At 34.6% G+C, this 22971-nt stretch overlaps 1 protein-coding gene across 1 annotated transcript in view; it reads right to left on the bottom strand.

The window, feature by feature from the left end:
* SPATA16 (spermatogenesis associated 16) overlaps positions 1-22971 on the bottom strand; it is a 287397-nt gene that overhangs the window by 195127 nt on the left and 69299 nt on the right. The window contains exon 2 of the mRNA XM_066347709.1: positions 11145-11290. Coding sequence (XP_066203806.1) covers positions 11145-11290 — 146 coding nt within the window. The remainder of the gene's footprint in view (positions 1-11144; positions 11291-22971) is intronic.

Here is a 22971-nt window from a genome sequence, read left to right as displayed (position 1 = left end):
TAGCTAATCTAACAGGTGTGAGGTGGTATCTCATTGCAGTTTTGATGTGCAGTTCTCTAATAACTAATGAAGATGAGCATCTTTTCAGATATCTGTTGGCCATTTGTATTTCTTCCTGGGAGAAGTGTCTGTTCATGTACTCTTCCCATTTTTTTATTGGATGGTTTGTTGTTGAGTTTTATGAGTTCTTTGTATATTTTGGATATTAGGCCCTTATCTGAGCAGTTGTTTGAAAATATCATTTCCTATTTAGTTGGCTGTCTGTTTATTTTGTTGTCAGTTTCTCTTGCTGAGCAAAAACTTCTTAGTCTGATGTAGTCCCATTCATTAATTTTTGCCTTCACTTTCCTTGCCTTTGGAGTCAAATTCATAAAATGCTCTTTAAAATCAAGGTCCATGAGTTTAGTACCTATGTCTTCCTCTATGTACTTTATTGTTTCAAGTCTTATATTTAGGTCTTTGATCCATTTTGAATTAATTTTCGTACAAGGGGACAAACTGTAGTCGAGTTTCATTCTTTTGCATGTGGCTTTCCAGTTTTCCCAGCACCATTTGTTGAAGAGGTTTTATTTTCTCCATTGTGTGTTGTTGGTCCCTTTATCAAAAATTATTTGACCATATATATGGGGTCTTATTTCAGGGCTTTCTTTTCTGTTCCATTGGTCTTAGTGTCTATTTTTCTGCCAATACCATGCTGTTTTGATTGTCGTGGCCCTATAATATAATTTGAAGTCAAGTATTGTAATGCCGCTAGCTTCATTCTTTTTCCTTAGGATTGCTTTGGCTATTCAGGGTTTTTTTATAGTTCCATATAAATCTGATGATTTTTTATTACCTTTCTTTGAAAAATGTCATTAGAATGTTTTTGGGAATTGCATTAAATTTGGATATTGCTTTGGGTAATATGGCCATTTTGATTATATTCATTTTTCTATCCAAGAACAAGAAATATTTTTCCATCTCATTGTATCTTTTTTGATTTCCCTTAACAATGCTTTGTACAATAGTTTCATTGTATAGGTCCTTTACATTCATTGTTGTGTTTATTCCTAGGTATTTTATATTTTTATGTTTCAATCGTAAAGGGGATTATTTTTTTGTGTGTTTTTTCTAATGTTTTATTATTGGCATATAGAAAAGCTATGGACTTTTGTATATTAATTTTGTATCCTGTGACTTTATTGTATTGGTTTATTGTTTCTAGTAATCTTTTTGTGGAGTCTTTGGGGTTTTCGATGTATGGAATCATATCATCTGCAAAAAGTGATACCTTTACTTCTTCTTTTCCAATATGGATGCCTTTTATTTCTTTATCTTGTCTGATTGCTCTGGCTAGAACTTCTAGCACCACGTTAAAAAAGAGTGGAGAGAGTGGACAACCCTGTCTTGATCCTGATTTAAGAATGAAAGCCTTCAGTTTTATGCCATTTAATATGATGCTAGCTGATGGTTTATCATATATGGCCTTTATCATGTTGAGATATTTTCCTTCTATACCTATTTTGTTGAGTGTCTTAAACATAAAGTTGTATTGTATTTTATCAAATGTCTTTTCTGCATTTTTGATAGAATCCTGTGATTTTTGTTCTTTGTTTTGTTGATATGGTGTATTATGTTAACTGTTTTACGTATGTTGAACCATCCTTGAGATTCTGGGATGAATCCCACTTGATTATGATGTATTATTTTTAATATGTTGTTGTATTCGATTTGCTATTTTGTTTAGTATTTTAGCATCTGTATTCATTAGAGATATTGGTCTGTAGTTTTCTTTTTCTGTGCCATCCTTGCCAGGTTTCGGTATGAGGGTTATGTTGGCCTCATAAAATGTGTTTGGAAGTATTGCTTATTCTTCAGTTTTTTGGAAGACTTTGAATAGGAACCAGGTCTTCTTTGAATGTTTGATAGAATTCACTAGTATAACCATCTGGGCCTGGACTTTTATTTATGGGGAGGTTTTTAAGAGTTATTTCTATTTCTTCCCTGCTAATTGGTCTGTTTAGGCTTTCTGCTTCTTGTTGACTCAGTCTAGGAAGGTTGTATTGTTCTAGGAATTTATCCCTTTCTTCTAGATTGTTGAATTTGGTGGCATATAGATTTTCATAGTATTCTATAATAATTTTTTGTATATCTATTATGTCTCAGGTGATTTCTCCTCTTTCATTTTGGATTTTGTTTATATGAGTCCTTTTTCTTTTTTCCTTGGTGAGTCTTGCCAAGAGTTTGTCAATTTTGTTGATCTTCTCAAAGAACCAGCTCCTTGTTCTATTAATTTTTTCTATAGTTTTTCTGTTCTCTAATTCATTTATTTCTGCTCTGATTTTTATTATCTCCTTTCTTCGGCTGCTTTTGGGTTGTCTTTGTTCTTCGTTTTCTAGTTCTTTAAGGTGTGAAGTTAAGAGGTTTACTTGGGCTCTCTCTTGTTTGTTCATATAGGCCCAAGGTGGTTTGAACTCCCCTCTTATTTCTGCTTTTGCTACATCTCAGAGATTCTGACATGTCATATTTTTATTTTCATTTGTCTGTATATATCTTTGATCTCTGTGCTTATTTCTTCTTTGAACCATTCATTTTTTAAAAGTATGTTGTTTAGTTTTCACATTTTTGTGGGGTTTTTTCCCTCTTTTCTGCAGTTGAATTCTAGTTTCAAGGCTTTATGATCAGAAAATATGCTTGGTACAATTTCAATTTTTCTGAATTTGTTGATATTATTTTTGTGGCCCAACACATGGTTAATTCTTGAGAATGTTCCATGTACACTAGAGAAATAAGTATACTCTGTCACTTTGGGATGAAATGTTCTGTAGATGTCTATCATATCCAGGTGGTCTAGTGTTTTGTTTAAGGCCACTATATCTTTATTGATTCTCTATTTGGATGACCAATCTAGAGCCGTAAGCGGTGTATTGATGTCTCCAAGTATGATTGTATTTTTGTCAGTTTTTGTTTTTAGGTCAATAAGTAGCTGTCTTATATATTTTGGTGCTCCTTGGTTTGGTGCATGTATATTAAAAATTGTTATGTCTTCTTGCTTCAGTGTCTCATTAATCATTATGAAATGACCATTTTTGTCTCTGAGTACTTTTGCTGTCTTGTAGTCAGCATTATTAGATATGAGTCTTGCTATGCCTGCTTTTTTTTTGGATGTTATCTGTTTGGAGTATTGTTTCCAGCATTTTACTTTGAATTTGTTTTTATCCTTGTTGCTTCGATGTGTATCTTGTAGGCAGCATATACTTGGATTTTCATTTTTAATCTATTCTGCTACTCTATGTCTTTTTATTGGTGAGTTTAATCTGTTTACATTTAGTGTAATTATTGACACTTGTGGGTTCCCTATTGCTATTTTATAAATTGCTGTCTGTTAGTTTTGTATCTTGTTTGATTCTTCTCTTTTGTTTTTCTATCCTTTGTTTTTGTTTGGTTCTATTCCATACTCTTTCCTCTGTTGCTACCTTTTTTAAGTCATGTGCTTTTGTGGTGGTTTTTTCAAGGGTGATTACCATTAGGTAATGAAAAGGATACCTACCATGTTCTTTGTAGTACACTATTTTATGAGTGCTTCTCCACTCCATCGTCTTTTGCTACTGTTAATCTCCGTCCTCTCTCCTCCCCCCCCTTTTTTTTGTTGTCACAGTTTAAATTTGGTTTTATTGTGTTTTTGGTGGAGCTTGTACTTGTGGTTTTGTTTTGTTCTTTGTATCTGGTTGGAAAACCCCCTTTTGTATTTCCTGGAGTAGGGGTTTTCTGATGATAAATTCCCTCATCTTTTCTGTATCTGTTTTTATTTTTCCTTCATTTTTGAAGAATAGCTTTGATGGGTATAGTATTCTTGGCTGAAAGTTCCTCTCTTTCAGGACTTTAAATATTGGGGTCCACTCTCTTCTAGAAGGTAGAATTTCTGCTGAGAAATCTGATGATTATCTAATAGGCCTTCCTTTATATGTTCTATTGTTCTTTTCCCTGGCTGCCTTGAGAATTTTTTCTTTGTCATTGGTTTGTGCCAATTTCATTATGATGTGCCTTGGAGTAGGTTTGTTGGGGTAAAGAAAACTCGGTCTTCTGTTTGCTTCTTAAATTTGAGACTTTAGTTTTTTCACAGGCTTGGGAAGTTCTCTTCTATTATTTGTTTGAATATGTTCTCCATTCCAGTTTCTCTCTCTTCTTCCTCTGATATACCTATTATTCTTATGTTATTCTTTTTGATGGAGTCAGACAATTCCTGTAGGACTTTCTCATTTTTTTAAGTTTTTGAGTCTCTTTCTTCTTCTCTCTGTTGTGCCTCAAGTTGCTTGTCTTCTATTTCACTAATCTTACCTTCTATCTGGCCATTTCTATTAGCTAAGCTTGTTACCTCATTTATCAGCTCATGAATTGAGTTTTTCATCTCTGTTTGATTTGTTTTTATAGTTTCAGTTTTCTTGGTAATATATTCTTTGTGTTCGTTGTGTTGTTTTCTAAGCTCCCTAAATTGCCTTTCTGTGTTTTCTTGTATATCTCTGAGTATTTTAAGGATTTCTATTTTAAATTATCTGTCATTTAAGTCCAAGATTTCCAATATATTAAATTTTTTCTCCATAGATTTTTCCTCATCTATCTGTGCTCCATCTCTGTCTTTTGTATCCATAATATTCGATTTCCTTTTCTTTAAGGGCATCTGAGGGTGGTTTTGTTGATAACACTAATGAGAATAAATAAAGAAAAGTAAAAAAAAATTTAAAAAGAAAAAAAGATAATTTATTTCCCTTTTTTTTTCTTCCTCTCCTCTCCTGCTTGAGAAAAAATCGTGATGAACTGTGAATTATATTGTGCTAAATAGAACAAAAATTACATATAATGGAGGGCCTGAGTTGGGGAGAAGTGATAAAGGGGCAAAAAAGGAGGTAGGGACCCACAAAATGCAAAAAAGGAATAAATTGGGGTCAAGAATAAAATAATTTGCTTGTAAGTGATGGTTGACTAAGAGATATAATGAGAGGGATAAAAGGAAAACAGGAAAAAGAAAACAAAATTTAAAAAACTACAATTGTATTAAGTGGAGCAGAAACTTGATAGAATAGAGAGCTGGGGTTGGGAGGAATGCTAATTAGTTAAAAAGTAAAGTAAAAAGCACCCAAAGTGCCAGAAAGAAAAAATTTGAGTCCCAAATAAAATAATTTGTTCGTGATTGAGGATTGAATGAGAGGAGAAGTAAAGGAGAAAAGAAGAAACTAATATAGAGGGAGAAAAAAAGAAAGAGGAAAAAAGAAAAAGAAGAAAAATGAACAAAAAGAGAGAGAGACAGTTAAGGGTTTTGGAGTGCAACCAAAACCCTCATAGAGAGAAAGGAAGAAAGAAAATTGGAAATGTAACACTTATGGGTAGTATAGTTCAAGAAGAGGAAAGAATAAGATGGGCAGAGAAAAGGACCAAGGTGGAAGAAAAAGAAAATAATCAAGACAATAAGATGAAAGAAACAAAAAAAAAAATGGAAAAGGTTATAAAATCTGTGGATTTTTCTTGATTTTGAGAGGCTATCTTCTTCCTTTTTCTTTCCTCTCCCTGTTCCTGGTCAGCGACTCTGTACCCCAGGCTCTGCCCCTGTGGCACGACTAGGTAGATATTTGCAGTTGATACGTCTCTATGGCGATGTCATATATTAGGCTTCAGTCTCATTGGCAGTTGAGGCTCATTAGCATTTGCAGGCTCCAACAATGAAAAAGTCCGTTTTCCCGGAGCCTCTCTCCTAGTCTCTCCTTTCTGAATTAGCAGCCTGATGATCCAGCAATGGGGTTGCCGCTGCCTCTGCCTGGAGAGTAAGAGGCTCAAAGAGCTGGCAAATCCTCACTCAGCACAGGGCTCTGGGTAAGGCTCTGTCAGTCAGAGCCGTCAGCATAATCAGGTGGGGCTGGGAGCCAATTGCTCTCAAGGTGTCGTTCTATGTGCCTCCAGGCATGTCCAGTATGCCTCAGCACTCTGTGGGACCACTCCCCCCAGGCTTTTTGCACTTTCTAACCTGTTTTGACTGGCGAGAAGATCCCTAGTCGCTGCTTGCAGAACAGGAAGTCTTAAAAGCTGCCAAGACCTTCTTTTAACATATAGCCCTGAGTATGAAAGCTCTGCCAATCAAAAGTTGCCCCCACCCCTACATGCATAGCAAGAGGCTCTAAAAAATATCATGCCTCTTGTCTTAGATCACTGAACTAAGAGCAATCTTGTCAGTTAGAGCCACATAGGTCTGTTGGGAGGTGATAAGACTCTTGGTTAAGGTAATTTCAGTGACTGGATCCGTAGATCTGCTCCCGAGTCAGAGTGCAAGCTGCTTTCACACCCCGCCCCCTAACACTTTCGTATTTTTATCTCCCCGGGGATGTTAGCTTGAATGGCTGGGTGAGGCACCCTGCCCTCCCGGAGAAGTTCAAGCATAGGGAAGTTTGCTTTTGTGCACTCCCCGCACGCCACTGCTCAGGGTGCAGGGACTACACCAAGATTCTGGTCACAGCTCACGCGAAGGCCTCTAACCCTGCCCCTCTGTCCGGGAACATGGGTGCCCACTCCCAGGGCGCTAGGAGGAACCTCTCGCACACTATCTGCGCTCGCCGACCAGGATATTGGGGCTAATGGCGGCCACTGCTCTGCCATCTTTGCCGGGGTCCAGTGCAGGCATTAGCTCACGTTGGCTGGGTTGCTGCAGGCACACTCTTTCCTCAGCTTGGAAGTCTGTGCCGCATCCTGGCTGCCTCCACACCCTCAGCCCCCACTCTCTCTCAATCCCAAGTGAAAGCAGCCTTTGCTCAGGTTAGTGAGGAAGGCGGAGTGTTCCTTTCTCTGTCTTATTTCCTTCAGGGTTGATTATATACTTAGTTAATTTTTTGCTCAATCATACCTTTGTTTTCAGAATGTGGGACTTCTAGATGCTCCAAGGATAAATTTTTCTGTCTCTGGTTGAAGAACTTGTTGAAATTTTGGGGAGATTTATCGGTAGCGGTTCCTCACGGCGCCATTTCTCTGACATCACTGCTGTAGCTCATATCTTAAAAAAATTGTATGTTGGTCTGTTTGCACCTCAAGGTACCACTATATTTCCTTCCTTAATAGCATCTATCACACTCTTTCTTACAGATTTATTAATATTTATTTTTTAACTTTGCTACTTTTCTACTATGTATAGATACCATATATTTCCTGTTTACAAATGTCTTCTCACTGTTTAGCACAGGCTCTTGATAGGAAGTCAATAAGTATTTGTTGAATGAATGAATGCAAAAAATATAGATGCCACCACTATAAAACTATTTTGAAAATAGAATTTTTCCCACATATTTACTATTTATACTTCATCTTGCTTGCCTCCTTGTGGCATCAAAATCCTTTAACAAAAACAAACAAAAATCTAAAAATGAGAAATATGCATAAAAGTGACATGCATCATTAGAATCTTTAAAAGTACAGACATCAAGATGTAATTATATGATAGGAAAGAGTTACAGCAGAATTTCTACTCTTAATAACAGTCATTAGAAATCAATCTTAGGAATGTTCAGAAACATCTACTGATAAAGACATTAGTTTGATGAAGTGAACAGAGAGTTGACATATTTGACTGGTGAATCTAGGTATCACTTTTGATTGAAGTAAAAAAAATGATGTCCATGTTTGCCACTTTGAATATATTTTTATATATTTTTGTTAATAATTGTTTCTAGAGATTTTGTATCACTTAATATCATCTTTTAAATGACAATACTAAGCTAATTATTTTAAAATGTATCTTTGTTGAACTTAAAACTGTAAAGTTAAAGTTATGATTCTTTTTTTTTTTTTTTTCATTTTTCTGAAGCTGGAAACGGGGTGGCAGTCAGACAGACTCCCGCATGCGCCCAACCGGGATCCACCCGGCATGCCCACTGGGGGCGATGCTCTGCCCCTCTGGGGCATCGCTCTGTTGCATCCAGAGCCATTCTAGCGCCTGAGGCAGAGGCCACAGAGCCACCCTCAGCGCCCAGGCCATCTTTGCTCCAATGGAGCCTTGGCTGCGGGAGGGGAAGAGAGAGACAGAGATGAAGGAGAGGGGGAGGGGTGGAGAAGCAGATGGGCGCTTCTCCTGTGTGCCCTGGCCGGGAATCAAACCCGGGACTCCCTCACACCAGGCCGACGTTCTACTGCTGAGCCAACCGGCCAGGGCCAAAGTTATGATTCTTATAGTCTTCTACACAACAAAACAACATGCACTTATTTTAATCAGAAACAAAATTACATGATGACTTAAGCTAATTTTTGTGTTAGCAACTTCCAAAAGATATGCAGTAGACTTCACATTTACATAAAATTAAAGAAAGGATGCTTCAACAAATGCAAATAAATGCAAAAAAGAAATATTTTAATTTTCATCCATGATTAGTAATAATCATCACAATGTGGTAATACAAAAGCAACATGTTGCATTCAGAGTATATCTGATGGTTGTAAGCAATTTAAAGCTAAATATCTTGATTAATTAATTTAGAAATATATTTTTTGATTGCATTTCAGAATCTGCTTTTAAATCTGAGATCTTTGAAATCATTTTAATAGTAGAATCATATGCACTTAATTCTACAGTTCTGTAACATAACAAGTCTAGCAAAATAATTTATTTCACTTGTGCATTATTAATTGTATGAATTGACTTTTTAACCTCTATTGATTTGCATTTCTTCCTTAATGTTCACATTATAAACAAAAGCAAAAATTATTTTACAATAGAAAAAAAGGATACCAAAGTTAATTCTAGTATATAGGGAAGGTTATTTTATTATTCACTACTATATATTCTCTCCTTGGAAATTTTCAAGGTCTTGAAAGAGCACTGTTAGTTTTAAAACAAAAGTTTTTAAGTCTAAATAGTCCATTTATTGAAGGTAATCTTTGCATTCTCAGGAATTGTAGCATTTACTGGTAATTTTTTATATTTGGCTTTTATTGGAATTTCTTATCCATGTGCATTTATATCTTTAATTTTAATTTAATTTTATTTTATTATTGATTTTATTAGGGTGATATTGATTAATAAATTGTTTTAGGTATGCAATTCTATAATACGTCATCTGTATATTGTATTATGTGTTCACCACCCCGAGACCATCCCTCTCCCATCACCATCCATCCCTCCTTTACCCTTATTTTTGTAAGACTGAATAAAGTTTTGACCTGACCATACTAATTGGAACCCTTTAATTATTATAAATGATTGGAAAATTTATCAAACCATCTGATATCCAGGAGATATTTTTCTTAAAGTGTGAGACATGTTGGTGGCCCTTTATACATGTAGCAAAAGCCATGGAGAAGGTGATAGATATATAAATACTTTTAGTGCATTTCAATTCATTATTACATATATTTAAATATACCAATAAATTTTCTGGGCTAGTCCCAATTTCAAATATTTTTCCTAATGTACTCACAAGTAACTCAAATGAGCCAGAAATTCTGATATTTTGATATACTAAAATTCATGTTACATTTCTAATACTTGTTTTTTTAAAATAGAAATTGGATATAATTCTTGGACAGGCCATATGTCCTGACATTGGGCTTGAAAACTATGGCTGCATAAAATGTTTCCAGAAAATACAGAAAGCTAAATTTTCTTTTTGTGTCAAAGAGAATCTGCCTTATGTTCTGCAGTTTATTTCAGCAGAAATTTTTTTGCAAACAAGTTATCTTATGAATTTCAAGGTGATTTCGTTGTCTGCTGGTTCTTGCTATCAATCAAGAGACTACAAGATTGATGTCTCCTTGGAGCTGTGAAGAATCTTTAGTAGAACTTTAACATCTTTAGGGATGTAGAGTTGGAAGTGACTTTTACCATGTTGGTAGATCTGCTTATATAATAGGTCATAATATGGCTGATAGTTATGTTTTCTAATGGTTAGTAACAAGGAAGGCACTTTTCTTTCATGTTGGTATTAGTTTTGCTGTTAGTATACAAAAGAATATAGGACTTGAGATCACAGAATGAAAAAGACAAATATTCTAGGTAAAATGCTCTATGTCAGGCAGGGAGGGATAGATGTTCATAATCCTTAGGAAAGAGTTACTTGAAAGGCATAATGAAATCACTTTATTTTTGCTGTAGATTAAACTGATTATTACCCATGAGAAGAAGTGCAAGGCTTTTAAGAAACAGGCCAAAAGAGAAGAATATTTTTATAGAAAAAAAAAGATGGTCTGGAGGATTCTAAGAAGTCACAAGATAATGTGACAATACAGAGTTCTGAAAGTAATAGGAATATAAAAAATAAATTTTTAAGAATATAGATGAAAAGTTTTTCATACCTTTGTAGAGCTCACCCACCCTGCATAGCAACCTTTGAGTGGCTACATTATACCAAAAATAAGTGACGAACTTTCAAATGTTTGCACCTGCTTCACAGTCGAAATTTCCTTCCACCATTGTCCAGATTTTGTGAAATTTGAAAGTCCTTTCATTCTTCAGTATCCCCTCCCTTACCTACCTTATTTGCTTCTTCCTTTCTTCTGGCAATAATCTGCTACTACAGTTTATCTGCCATTTTATTTTGCCCTGTATTATGAAATGGTTGTTTATGTCATTTGTTTATTTATTTACTTGTTTATTTACTTTTTTTTTAAGTGAGAGGAAGGAAGATAGTGAGGCAGACTCCCACATGTACCCTGACTGGGATCCATCTGGCAACCCCATCTAGGGCTAATGCTTGAATACTGAGCTATTTTTAGCACTTGAAGCTAATTTGCTCCAATGGAGCTGTCCTCAGTGCCCTGAACCATGCTGAAACCAATTGAGCCACTGGGTGCAGGAGGGGATGAGGATGAAAAGGGGGAGAGGAGTAGGGGATAAACAGATGGTAGCTTCTCCTGTGTGCTCTGACCAGAAATTGAACCCAGGATGTCCATACGCCCAGCCAAAACTTTATCCACTGAGCCACTGGCCAGGGACTATGTCTATTTCTTTCATTAGATTTTGAGAAGTCCTTTGTGGTCTCTGTGACTGTCTAGCTTACATAAATCAAATAGTGATAAGATTTTTTTTCGTTTTTTTTTTTTTTTAAATTTAAGTGGAATGGACATTGATAATATAAATTCACATAATATCCTCTACTGGCATAGATAGTACTTACTTGTAATTTTTAATGTTATTTTACCTGTGCGCATGATTCAAAGCAAGGTCAGGTTTCCTCATCCGTAGATAGCATATAACGAGCTTTGCCTCAATAAAACTTCCTATGCTAGCTATATCTTCAGCAGATGCTTCAAATGGTTTTCCCAGAGCTGCCCCTTTGCTGCAAAGCTTAAAAAAATACAGTATCTTAAATAACATAATAATCTTGGGAATAATTAATCTTTCAAATAAGTAAAATATATATATACACATACTTTTACCAAACTACAAGTAAAATATTAATATTTTGATAGTAAATTAAACTGTTTCTGTTCACTATTATGTGACTATAATGTAAAATAAGTAACACATTTTACTGTAAAAGGCTTCTGTAAAATATTTTTAAAGTATTTTAAATGAGTGCAATTTTCTAAGAATGTCTGTTGAAAAAATAGGGCACACAGTAAGCAAAGATATTAACAGAAAACCAGGTATAAATCATATTAAATACCAGTGCTTTTATGAAAACCCACCTGAGTAATGATCTATCATACTATCAAGTTTGATTTAATATAATAAGAAGTATCAGAAGTAAACTCCTAGGAACCATTAACAAGATTGGTGATTAATTTGAGTCTGAATCATATTCTCAAGGATGTTATTGAAAGAAAAGACGTAAAAATTTATTAAAATTTATTGGCAGAGGCCACAGTATCTGAGAAACGTGGCAAGAATATGGAATTCTTAATAAAAGATCCAGGAAGTCAGTGGTTTCTGAGCACTATGGATAAACTGTAGAGGAAAAAAACAAAATTTTTTTTGAGAACTCCAAACATTAAGAAGTGTCAATAATATGACAACAATAGATCAGCACTTTTTTTTTCCCCCTCAGAATTTTCTACTGTTCTTTCAAATCAGGCTGATAGGGAGGGAAAAGCCTCACCTTTTGTTTAGTGACCTTACTCAGGATATCTGCATCTTTGCTCTTTTCTATCTCCATTTGTATATATATATGGGTGGATTTTCTCACCAGGAATAACAATTTTTGAAGTTAATACTTATCTATATATAACTTTTATAAATTTTTTTTAACTTTTTTTAATTTATTCATTTTAGAGAGGAGAGAAAAAGGGAGAGAGAGAGAGACAGAGAGGAAAAGAGAGGAGAGAGAGACAGAGAGAGAAGGTGGGGAGGAGCTGGAAGCATCAACTCCCATATGTGCCTTGACCAGGCAAGCCCAGGGTTTCGAACCAGCGACCTCAGCATTTCCAGGTCGACGCTTTATCCACTGCGCCACCACAGGTCAGGCATCTATATTTCTTATATCCTAAATTCTGTTTGTTTAAATGATATTGTTTAATTTTTCTTTTATAGATTAAGTCATGATTGGCTTGCTCTTTACATAAACATTATTGGAAATTATTTTTTAGTGCAATTTGAGAAAGTTTATATTCTGTTCTAAATGTATTTATATTCTTAATTTTATTCAAAACAGTATAAGCTGAGAGAGAATCTAGACTCTAGATGATTAACATCCCTAGTTTGAATTGGCAGATACGTGATTTTATGGCTCATATCCTGTAAATTCTGATAATTTATGATTTTTTAAAACTCTTTTCCAATTTGATGGGTAAAGCATATTACTTCATTCATTTGGCTAATAAATATTTACTAGGTTTTTATTACTAATTACCAGACAAAAATTATGGATTTTACATTTAATTTGCATTAGATAGGACTTTTCCCATAAATTTTGGTTATTTTGCTCTATGTATATTCCTATTTTCTATTCCTTGTCTATGTCTATTGACATATTATTATTTTTTTGCTAATTACAAAAGCTCTTTAGATATTTGAGCTATATATATATATATATATATATATATGATCAAATATAAAGGTTTTCCGCTCTCCAAAGTATTCTTTTGAAAAGATTCAACTTTTTAAAAATAATTGAATTTATTGGGGTTCTACTGGTTAAAAAAGTTATACAGGTTTCAGGTACCTAATTTTACAACACATCTTTGTACATCGTATTGTGTGTTCACCCCCCAAGTCAAATCTTTGTCCAACCTCATTTATTGCCCCAGATCCTCCTTCATCTCTCCAACCCCCCCCTTCCGCTGGCAGTCACCACACTGTTGTCCCTGTCCATGAGTGTTTCCTCTCTTTTATTGGAATATTTATTCTAGTTCTGTGAAATATGCCATTGATATTTTGATAGGAATTGCATTGGATATACAATTACTTTGGGAATATGAACATTTTAATGATGTTAATTATTTCTATCCATGAACACGTCATATTTCCACTTATTTGTATATTATTCATTTCTTTCTTTGGATGCCTTTTATTTCTTTTTCTTGTCTGATTGCTGTTGTAAGACTTCCAATACTATATTGAATAAAATTTGTTATAGCAGATATCTCTGCCTTGTTTCTGATGTTAAGGGAAACTCTTGTAGTTTTTGCACATTGAGTATGATGTTAGCTGTGGGTTTATCATATATGGCCTTTATAACATTGAGGTATATTTCCTGTATTCTCACTTTGTGGAAAGTTTTTAACATAAAGAGATGCTAGATTTTATCAAATGCTTTTTCTGTATCGATTGATATGATCTTATGATTTTTATCTTTCATTTTGCTTAGTGGTATATTACCTATATGGATTTGTGAATGTACCAACCTTGAATCCCCAGAATAAATCCTACTTGATCATGGTGTATGATCATTTTAATGTATTGCTGGATTAGTTTGCTAATATTTTGTTGAGGATTTTAGCATCTAATGTTTAGTAGAAATATTGGCTTATAATTTCTTTCTTTGTACTGTCTTTATCTAGTTTTAGAATTAGGATAATGCTGGCCTCATAAAATGAGTTTGGGAGTTTTCTTACTCTTAAATTCTTTAGAATAGTTTGAGAAGACTGATGTTAGTTCTTTGAATTTTTGTTAAAATTTACCTGTGAAGCCATCCAGTCCAGGACTTCTGTTTTCTGGGAGGTTTTATTTTATTTTATTTTTTTATTACTGCTTCAATTTCACTATATGTAATCTGTCTATTCAGATTCTCTAATTTTTCTTGATTCAGTTTCGGAAGATTGTTTCTCGGAATTTTCTGTTTCATCCAGATTGTCCAATTTGTTGTCATATAGTTGTTCAGAATATTTTCTTACAATCATTTGTATTTCTTTGATGTTAGTTGTTACTTCTCCTCTCTCATTTCTGATTTTATTTATTTGGGTCCTCTCTTTTTTTCCTGATGAGTTCTGTTAAAGGTTTGTCAATCTTGTTTATCTTTTCAAAGAAACAACTCTTGGTTTCATTGAGAAAAGATTCAACTTTTATTCATTTTCTGATAAGGATTGTCACTGTACATATTATAAAACACTTTTCTCAATTATTTTTAAAAAACTGCAAACACTATTTGTGGATGATACAACATAAAAACCTTAGTCAATGTAAGTTTGAATGCTCCATAAAGATTACTGATGAAATTGGTCTAGAAAGAGACAAACATTTGGTAACTATTCCCAAATTCCAACCTTAAAATATAATTTTAGAAAGTATTGTAGTTTAAATATGGCAACTTGAGACAGCATCTCTGCTCTTTTACCAATCTAATACCACAGGACCCAGAAATACCTGAACAAAGTTTTTTGAAAAAAATTTTTTGGATAGCATAGCTCTTTATGAAGCCCAAATCAGTAGAAAAGAAAATGAGTAGAAATTGGCCATGGCCATGGTGGTTCAATGGTAGAGCATCAGCCTGTCATGTGGAAGTCTCAGGTTTGATTCCCAGTCAGGGCACATAGGAGAAATGATCATCTGCTTCTCTACCTCTCCCAAAACCCTCCCCTTTCTCTCCTCCTCTCTATTCTCTTCCCACAGCTATGGCTCAAAGGGTTTGAGTAAGTTGGCCCCAGGTGTTGGAATGGCTACATGGCCTTGCCTCAGGCACTAAAATGGCTTGGTTGCTTGGGCAATAGAACAGTGTCCCTAGATGGGCAAAGTATTGCCTCATAGGGTCCTTGCTGACTGAATCCCCATCAGGGCACATGTAGAAGTCTGTCTGTCTGCCTTCTTGCCTCTCACTTAATAAAAAAAAGAAAATGAGTAGAAATTATATATTTTTTGTTTATTAGTATATCACTATTAAAATTCTACACCTACTTGATTAATTTTATCTTCTAAATAAAATCAGCATTATTTTTTCAAATCTTGTATACTCAAAACTCTTAGACTCTTCATGTAAAAGTATATAGAAACAAACAAACAAGCCACACATTGTATATATTCATTGACCCTTCATGTCTGGTTACTCTTTATCATGGTGGAACAGATGAGCTTCCTTTCTCAAGTACACTTATTGTGGGATGAACGTGGGCCTTGTAGGGAGTAGTCAGGGAGTAGCTTCCATAAGGACATTCAGATCCTACATAGTAAGAGGAAGCCAATCTTTAGAGTAATAATATTAAAGGCTTTGTCTATGAATACTGAAACAAAGTAAAATATAAATGCCTTATCTTCTATTGTCCGCAGTATTTTCCACTTCTATGAGATTTAAGGACAGAAAACAAAAATTGATCTTAACACTGTAAAGGGAGTACTTCATGAAACCAACTTGTAAGACAGCACTGAAAGACAAAGATAATTTTTCAATTCACATTAAAATGGAAATCAGGCATCCTGCTGGGCAGGCTTTATGTATAGATTAGTAATCTTGTTTGATCAATCAAGTATTGTAAGATAGAGAATTTTCTTGATTTTATTAAAGATTATTTGTATTTGTCAAAGTGGTGTATGTTTGAAATAAGCTTTCAATTAAGGCAAATATTTACAAAATACCATATTTCCACATGTATAAGATGCTCCAATGTATAAAACGCACCTTAACTTTGTGGCCTAAATTTGAAAGAAAATGTATTACATAAAGTTATTGAACTCAAGTTTTATTCATCATAAAATTCATACAACTAACTCCTCTTCACTGTGAAAACTAACATCCATTAGCTTGTCCTCATCTGTGTCTGTTGAGAAATCACTGTCTTCAACAATGAGTGCAAAAACAAACGTGAAAAAGTGGGTAATGCAAGTTAAAAAAGTCGACAACCACCATATAAGATGCACCCAGTATTTAGACCCTAAATTTTCCAAAAAGGGTGTGTCTTATACATGGCGAAATATGGTGTGTTAAGTTTTTTTAAATTAATTAATTAATTTATTTATTTTAATTTTATTTTTAATGGGGCGACATCAATAAATCAGGAACATATATTCAAAGATAACAAGTCCAGGTTATCTTGTCTTTCAATTATCTTGCATACCCATCACCCAAAGTCAGATTGTCCTCTGTCACCTTCTATCTAGTTTTCTTTGTGCCCCTCCCCCTCCCCCTTTCCCTCTTCCTTTCCCCCCTCCCCCCGTAACCACCACACTCTTATCAATGTCTCTTAGTTTCACTTTTATGTCCCACCTAGTGGTGTGTTAAGTTTAAAGGTAAAATTAGACAATGTACTGATATCAAGATTGTAAAAGAAGTCTAGATATTTTATTGAATTTTAAGATTTCTATAGTGATACTTGTAAAGACTGAGAAGTTAATTCTCCAGAAGATGAAAAACTTCAATGTTGTATAAATTTGTTTAAATGTAGCAAGAATTATTCTGTTGTTATATTTGTCTAAACCTATATACTACATCTTTGATGAAATAAGTTATGGAGATAAGATAATAGAAACTTTTAAACTACCTGATATATCAGTGAGAAGACTGTGAGTTAAGAAAAATAATATTAGGCATTAATTTTTTATTTATAAATGAAGCCAAAAATATTTTTGAATGAAGCATAATGTTAAAAGGAAAATGCAGTGTGAACCCTTGTGGATATAGTTGTTGTTTGGATGAGAAGTTAGATAGTGTATGAGATTTCAATAGTAAATTAAAATCCAAACTCAAAATTTAATAAGAAAATATACATATTTTACAAAATATATTTGATAATATTCTTAAAATAAAAAGATAATACTTTAGAAAACACTTTTTCTAAGGTTATTCTGTTAGTTTTAAGAAATAAATATCAAACTTATTTTCAGAAATTGTGGTACAGTGGAATTTTAAGGTTTGTTAAAATGCAGATAAAAATAACATACAGCTTGCTAATAGCATAAATAATCAATATTAAATATTATTGTGGGTCTCATTCTTAAAAATACAACTACTTATTTTTTAAAAGTTAGGATCATCATTAGCAAAATTGATATTGCTAATAGGTTCTCTCTTAATTAAATATTGTATGGTGAGTGTTTGCCCACAATATATCTTGGACATAATTTTGAGTGGTCCTTTAAGATCTAAGAGGGAACAATAAATCTTGGAACACATGGCATTGTTTGAGTTATCAAGTATCAACAAATTAAGAAATATATTATTGCCTGACCTATGGTGGTGCAGTGGATAAAGTGTCAACCTGGAAATGCTGAGGTCGCCGGTTCGAAACCCTGGGCTTGCCTGGTCAAGGCACATATGGGAGTTGTGGTTCCAGCTCCTCCCCCTTTCTCTCTCTCTCTCTCTCTCTCTCTCTCTCCTCTCTAAAAATGAATAAGTAAAAATAAAAAAAATAAAAAAAATAAAAAATATATTATTCATCCAACCAGTAATTTTTAAGGTTTTTATACTGTTTTTGAAAATTATAAACAATCTAAAGATAGAGTAAGTTACTTATAACCTTACCATGTATACTTGCCATTAATTTTGGCATACTGTTCTATATTTTTCATGTTTTTGTATCATAATAAATTATATATTGATGTAATTTTGCCATCCTTTTTGTATGCTCTGTTTCTTTTTATATGTTTTCTTTTTTTTTTTTTTTTTTTTTTGTATTTTTCTGAAGCTAGAAACGGGGAAAGACAGACAGACTCCCGCATGTGCCCGACCGGGATCCACCCGGCACACCCACCAGGGGCGACGCTCTGCCCCTCCGGGGTGTTGCTCTGCTGTGACCAGAGCCACTCTAGCGCCTGGGGCAGAGGCCAAGGAGCCATCCCCAGCGCCCAGGCCATCTTTGCTCCAATGGAGCCTTGGCTGCGGGAGGGGAAGAGAGAGACAGAGAGGAAGGGGGGGGGGTGGAGAAGCAAATGGGCGCTTCTCCTATGTGCCCTGGCCGGGAATCGAACCCGGGTCCACCGCATGCCAGGCCGACGCTCTACCGCTGAGCCAACTGGCCAGGGCCTATATGTTTTCAATTAAATATCTAGAACATATTAAAATATATTTGTTACAATTATAGTTGGGTATTTCAATATCCCCCTCTTATCAAATGATAGAAATACTAGAAAGAAAATCAGCAAAGATATAGAAGATATAACAAAATCAACCAATGTAATTGACATATACAACAGTACTTCACCCAACAACAGTAGAATACATATTTTTTTCAAGCACTATGGAAAAGTTACTGATAACCATATTCTGATCCATAAAATAAACCTCAACAAATTGAAAAAAATAGAAATTATTGAGTATATTTTCTTACCATAATTGAATAAGAACAGTAAAAAGACACTAAAACAATTTATTTTGAAAATGGGCAGAAGACATGAATAGATATTTCATTGAAGAGGACATGCAGCTTGTAAATAGGACATAAAAATATATCTGAAATATTTATTGTTTGACATCATTAGTCATTAGAAATGCAAATTAAAACTACAATGGGATATCACCACACACCTATTAGAATGGCTAAAATGAAAAAGAGTGACAGCACCAAAAGCTGAGACTGATGAAAAATTGGATCAAACACATATTGCAGATAGAAATATAAAATGGTGTAGCCCAGGGGTCGGGAAACTTTTTGGCTGAAAGAGCTATGAATGTCACATATTTTAAAATGTAATTCTGTGAGAGCCATACAATGACCCGTATACGTTACACATTATCCAATAAAAATTTGGTGTTGTCCCAGAGGACAGCTGTGATTGGCTCCAGTCATCTGCAGCCATGAACATGAACGGTAGGAAATGAATGGATTGTAATACATGAGAATGTTTTATATTTTTAACGTTATTATTTTTTTTATTAAAGATTTGTCTGTGAGCCAGATGCAGCCATCAAAAGAGCCACATCTGGCTCGCGAGCCATAGGTTCCCGACCCCTGCTGTAGCCACTGGGAAAACTGGCAGTTTCTTAAAACACTAAACAGGTAACTATGGTACAACTCAATAATTGCACTCTTGGGTACTTATTATAAAGAAGTGAAGACTTATGCTCATACAGAAGTCCATATATGAATGTTTATAGCAACTTAATACATAAGAGCCCCAAACTAGAAACCCGTAGATGCCCTTCAGTCAGTGGGTAAATGATTAAGTTGTGCTACATCCACACTCTAGAATACTACTCAGCAATAAGAAAGAACAAACGAGTGATACATGAAACAACTTAAATAAATCTCTAGGGAATTATGCTGAGAGAAAAAGTTTTTGCCAATCCCAAAATGTTACATACTATATAATGACATGATAAAATTACAGGGAGAGAAAACAGATTAGTGATTATAAGGGGTCATGAAGAGAATGGGTGTTGTGGTTGTAAAAAGAACAACAGGAAGGAATCCTTGTAATTATAGAACTGGACTGTATCTTGACTTTGGTGACTGTATTCACAAATCTACATATCTAGACACTAAACAGGACTAAATACACACACAGTACATAAAAAGCTGGAGAAATTTAAGATTAGTGGATTGCATCAATGTTAATACAGGGTCGGGCAAAGTAGGTTTATAGTTGTTCATGGAAATTAATATAATAATTAACAAATAATAATACAAGAATAAACTGTTTCACACACTCACAACTGTAAACTTACTTTTCTCCCATCCTATATTTAGTTGGAGCTACTGTACTACAGTTTTGCAAGATTTTACCATTGGAAGAAACTGTATAAAGACTACATAGAATCTTTCTGTATTATTTATTACAACTACACATGAATTACAATGATCTCAAAGTAAAGTTTAATTAAAAAGTAATTATGTTGCCTGACCAGATGGTGGCTCAGTGGATAGACTATCAGACTGAGATGCAGAGGACCCAGGTTTGAAACCCTGAGGTTGCTCGCTTGAGCACAGGCTCATCAGGCCTGAGTGCATGCTCACCAGCTTGAGCGCTGGGTCTCTGGCTTGAGCATGGGATCATAGATATGACCCCAACATCGCTGGTTTGAACCCAAGGTTACTGGCTTGAGCAAGAGGTCACTCACTCTGCTATCACCCCCCGGTCAAGGTACATATGAGAAAGCAATCAATGAACAACTAAGGAGCTGCAATGAAGAATTGATGCTTCTCTCCCTTCCTGTCTGTCCCTATCTGTCCCTCTCTCTGACTCTCTCTCTCTGTCTTTGTAAAAGAAAAAAATTATGCTAATATTTACCATTTGACACAGCAATTCCTCCACTGGGTATCTACCCCCAAACTCAAAAACATTGGTATGTTAATACACATGCACTCCCATGTTCACTGCAGCATTGTTAACAGTGGCCAAGACATAGAAACAACCAGTGGTAGGATTCAAATAATTTAACAACCAGTTCTTTGTCCTAATGATTGTTTTAAGTATAAAAACATGATATACCGAAAGGTAGTTTATTATTTCATGCATTTAATACTTAAATAAGAACAATAAAGAAGACATGCAAAACTAGATTAGAAGAGTTTAAAAATATTAATGAAAACATATTAAATAATACCTGACAAAAAGCAATAAAACTGTTATTTAAGATATTTCCATATTGGTTCTCAATTGGTGTCTTCACTTTCAATATTTTTTACTTATGGATGAATGAATACTACTACAGGCACTTAGAAATCGCTGTTGTGCAGATGAACATTTTAAAAGAGTAAAGAATGTAAATTTTTGATTTCCACATTGGGCAGCTGCCCAGGCGCCCACCTTAGAGAGAACCCTGATTACAAGTGCCATTTTAACAACTAGTTCACCGAAATCAACAAAAAATTAAGTATTGGTTCTGATGAACTGGTGCAAACTGGCTGAATCCCATCACTGGAAACAACCAAAGTGTCCTACAGTAGAGGACTGGATAAAAAAGATGTGGTACATATATACAATGGAATACTACTCAGATATAAGAAATGATGACATATCATTGGCTTAAGAGCGGCTCATCCGGCTTGAGCATGAGCTCAGCAGCTTGGACATGGGGTCGCTGGCTTGAACATGAGATCATAGACATGACCCCATGGTCGCTGGCTTGAGCCCAAGGTTGCTGGCTTGAGCAAGGGGTCACTCGCTCTGCTGTAGTCCCCCCCACCCATCAAGGCACATATGAAAATGAACAACTAAGGAGACTAAGGAGCCGCAATTAAGAATTGATGCTTCTCATCTTTTCCCCTTCCTTTCTGTCTGTCCGTATCTGTCCCTCTGTCTCTTTCTCCGTCTCTGTCTCTCTCACTAAAAACAAAAAAAAGGTGACAGTGCCATTTATGACAACATGGATGGATCTTGAGAACATTATACTGAGTGAAATAAGTAAATCAGGAAAAGCTAGGAACTAGGAACTGTATGATTTCACACATAGGTGGGACATAAAACTGAGACTCATGGACATAGATAAAAGTGAAGTGGTTACCAGGGGAGGGGACTGGTGAAGGGGTTAGGGGGAAGGGTGTAAAGAGGGACAAATATAAGGTGACAGAAAATTATTTTATTTTGAGTGATGGGTATACAATATAATCAGCAGTTCAAATACTATAGAAACATTTACCTGAAATCTATGTACTCTCATTGATCAATGTCACCCTGTTAAATTTAATTTTCTAAATAAAATGTAAAAATATTTAGCTGTCATTCATTGTATTTCTCTCTCTCTCTCTTTCTTTTAAATACACAATTATAATCATCTTCAACCAGGGGTTTAGATGAAAACTTAAGTGCTATCTGAGGGAAAACATTTTTCATAGGTTTTTCTTGTCAAATTATAGACTGATTTCTCTAATGGGGGTTAATAACTGATAATGAGTTTTGCTCTGAAGTTTTATTCAGAAGCCATAGTGAAAGGATGCATCTATTCTCATTATGTTTGTGATGAGATGAGGTTTGGGTTTAGTGAAATTCACAGAGGAAAGTTGGCAAGTCTTTTTGTATAATGACTTCTGGATAACTTATTTTTTTCTTAAGCATTTCAGTTTGCCAAGCACCCATTTCCAAGTAATTTTTGAGGAGGGGTTCTGGAGACAGTAACTTTTCTGAGCTTATGCATTGTTAAGAATGTTTTTTGCTAATGTTACACATGTAAATGAATGTGGCTGAGTATACATTTCTTGAGACGTAATATTTTTTGTAAATACATATTCTTGTATTAAGCATGCAGAAAAAGAAACATTTTAAAATAAAATCAGACATAATTTAAAAGAATTTCTTGTGTTAAAATTTATTTTCACTCACATATAGTATTTTTTTCTGTCTTCTTGTAATTCAAATTATTACCATGCATTCCAATGTGTTCTATATTAATCTATTTTGCCTGAAAAGATAGTTCTTTGTATTTCTTGTATTTCCATATTCAGACATTTTTAAGCTTAGAAAAGTTTTCACCAGTTATACCTTTGATTATCGGTCCCATTTCAACTGCTGTGTTTTTTTTATTATTATTAAGAAAGTAGGTCTTAATTTGCACATTCCATCTCTATTCTTTAAGCTTTCCAAGGTTTTTGTTTATTTGTTTATTTATTTATTGCCTCTGCATTCTAGGAGAGTGTCTCAAATTTATCTGCTGCCTCATTGGCTTTATTTTCCCCATTGGTTACTCTACTTCTTATAAACGTAATACTAGTGATAAGAAATGCAAA

This window comes from Saccopteryx leptura, chromosome 8 (assembly GCF_036850995.1).
Source record: "Saccopteryx leptura isolate mSacLep1 chromosome 8, mSacLep1_pri_phased_curated, whole genome shotgun sequence".
Lineage (NCBI taxonomy): Eukaryota > Metazoa > Chordata > Mammalia > Chiroptera > Emballonuridae > Saccopteryx > Saccopteryx leptura.
The sequence above is the reverse complement of the archived record's forward strand: the minus strand, read 5'-3'. Positions and strand labels throughout refer to the sequence as shown.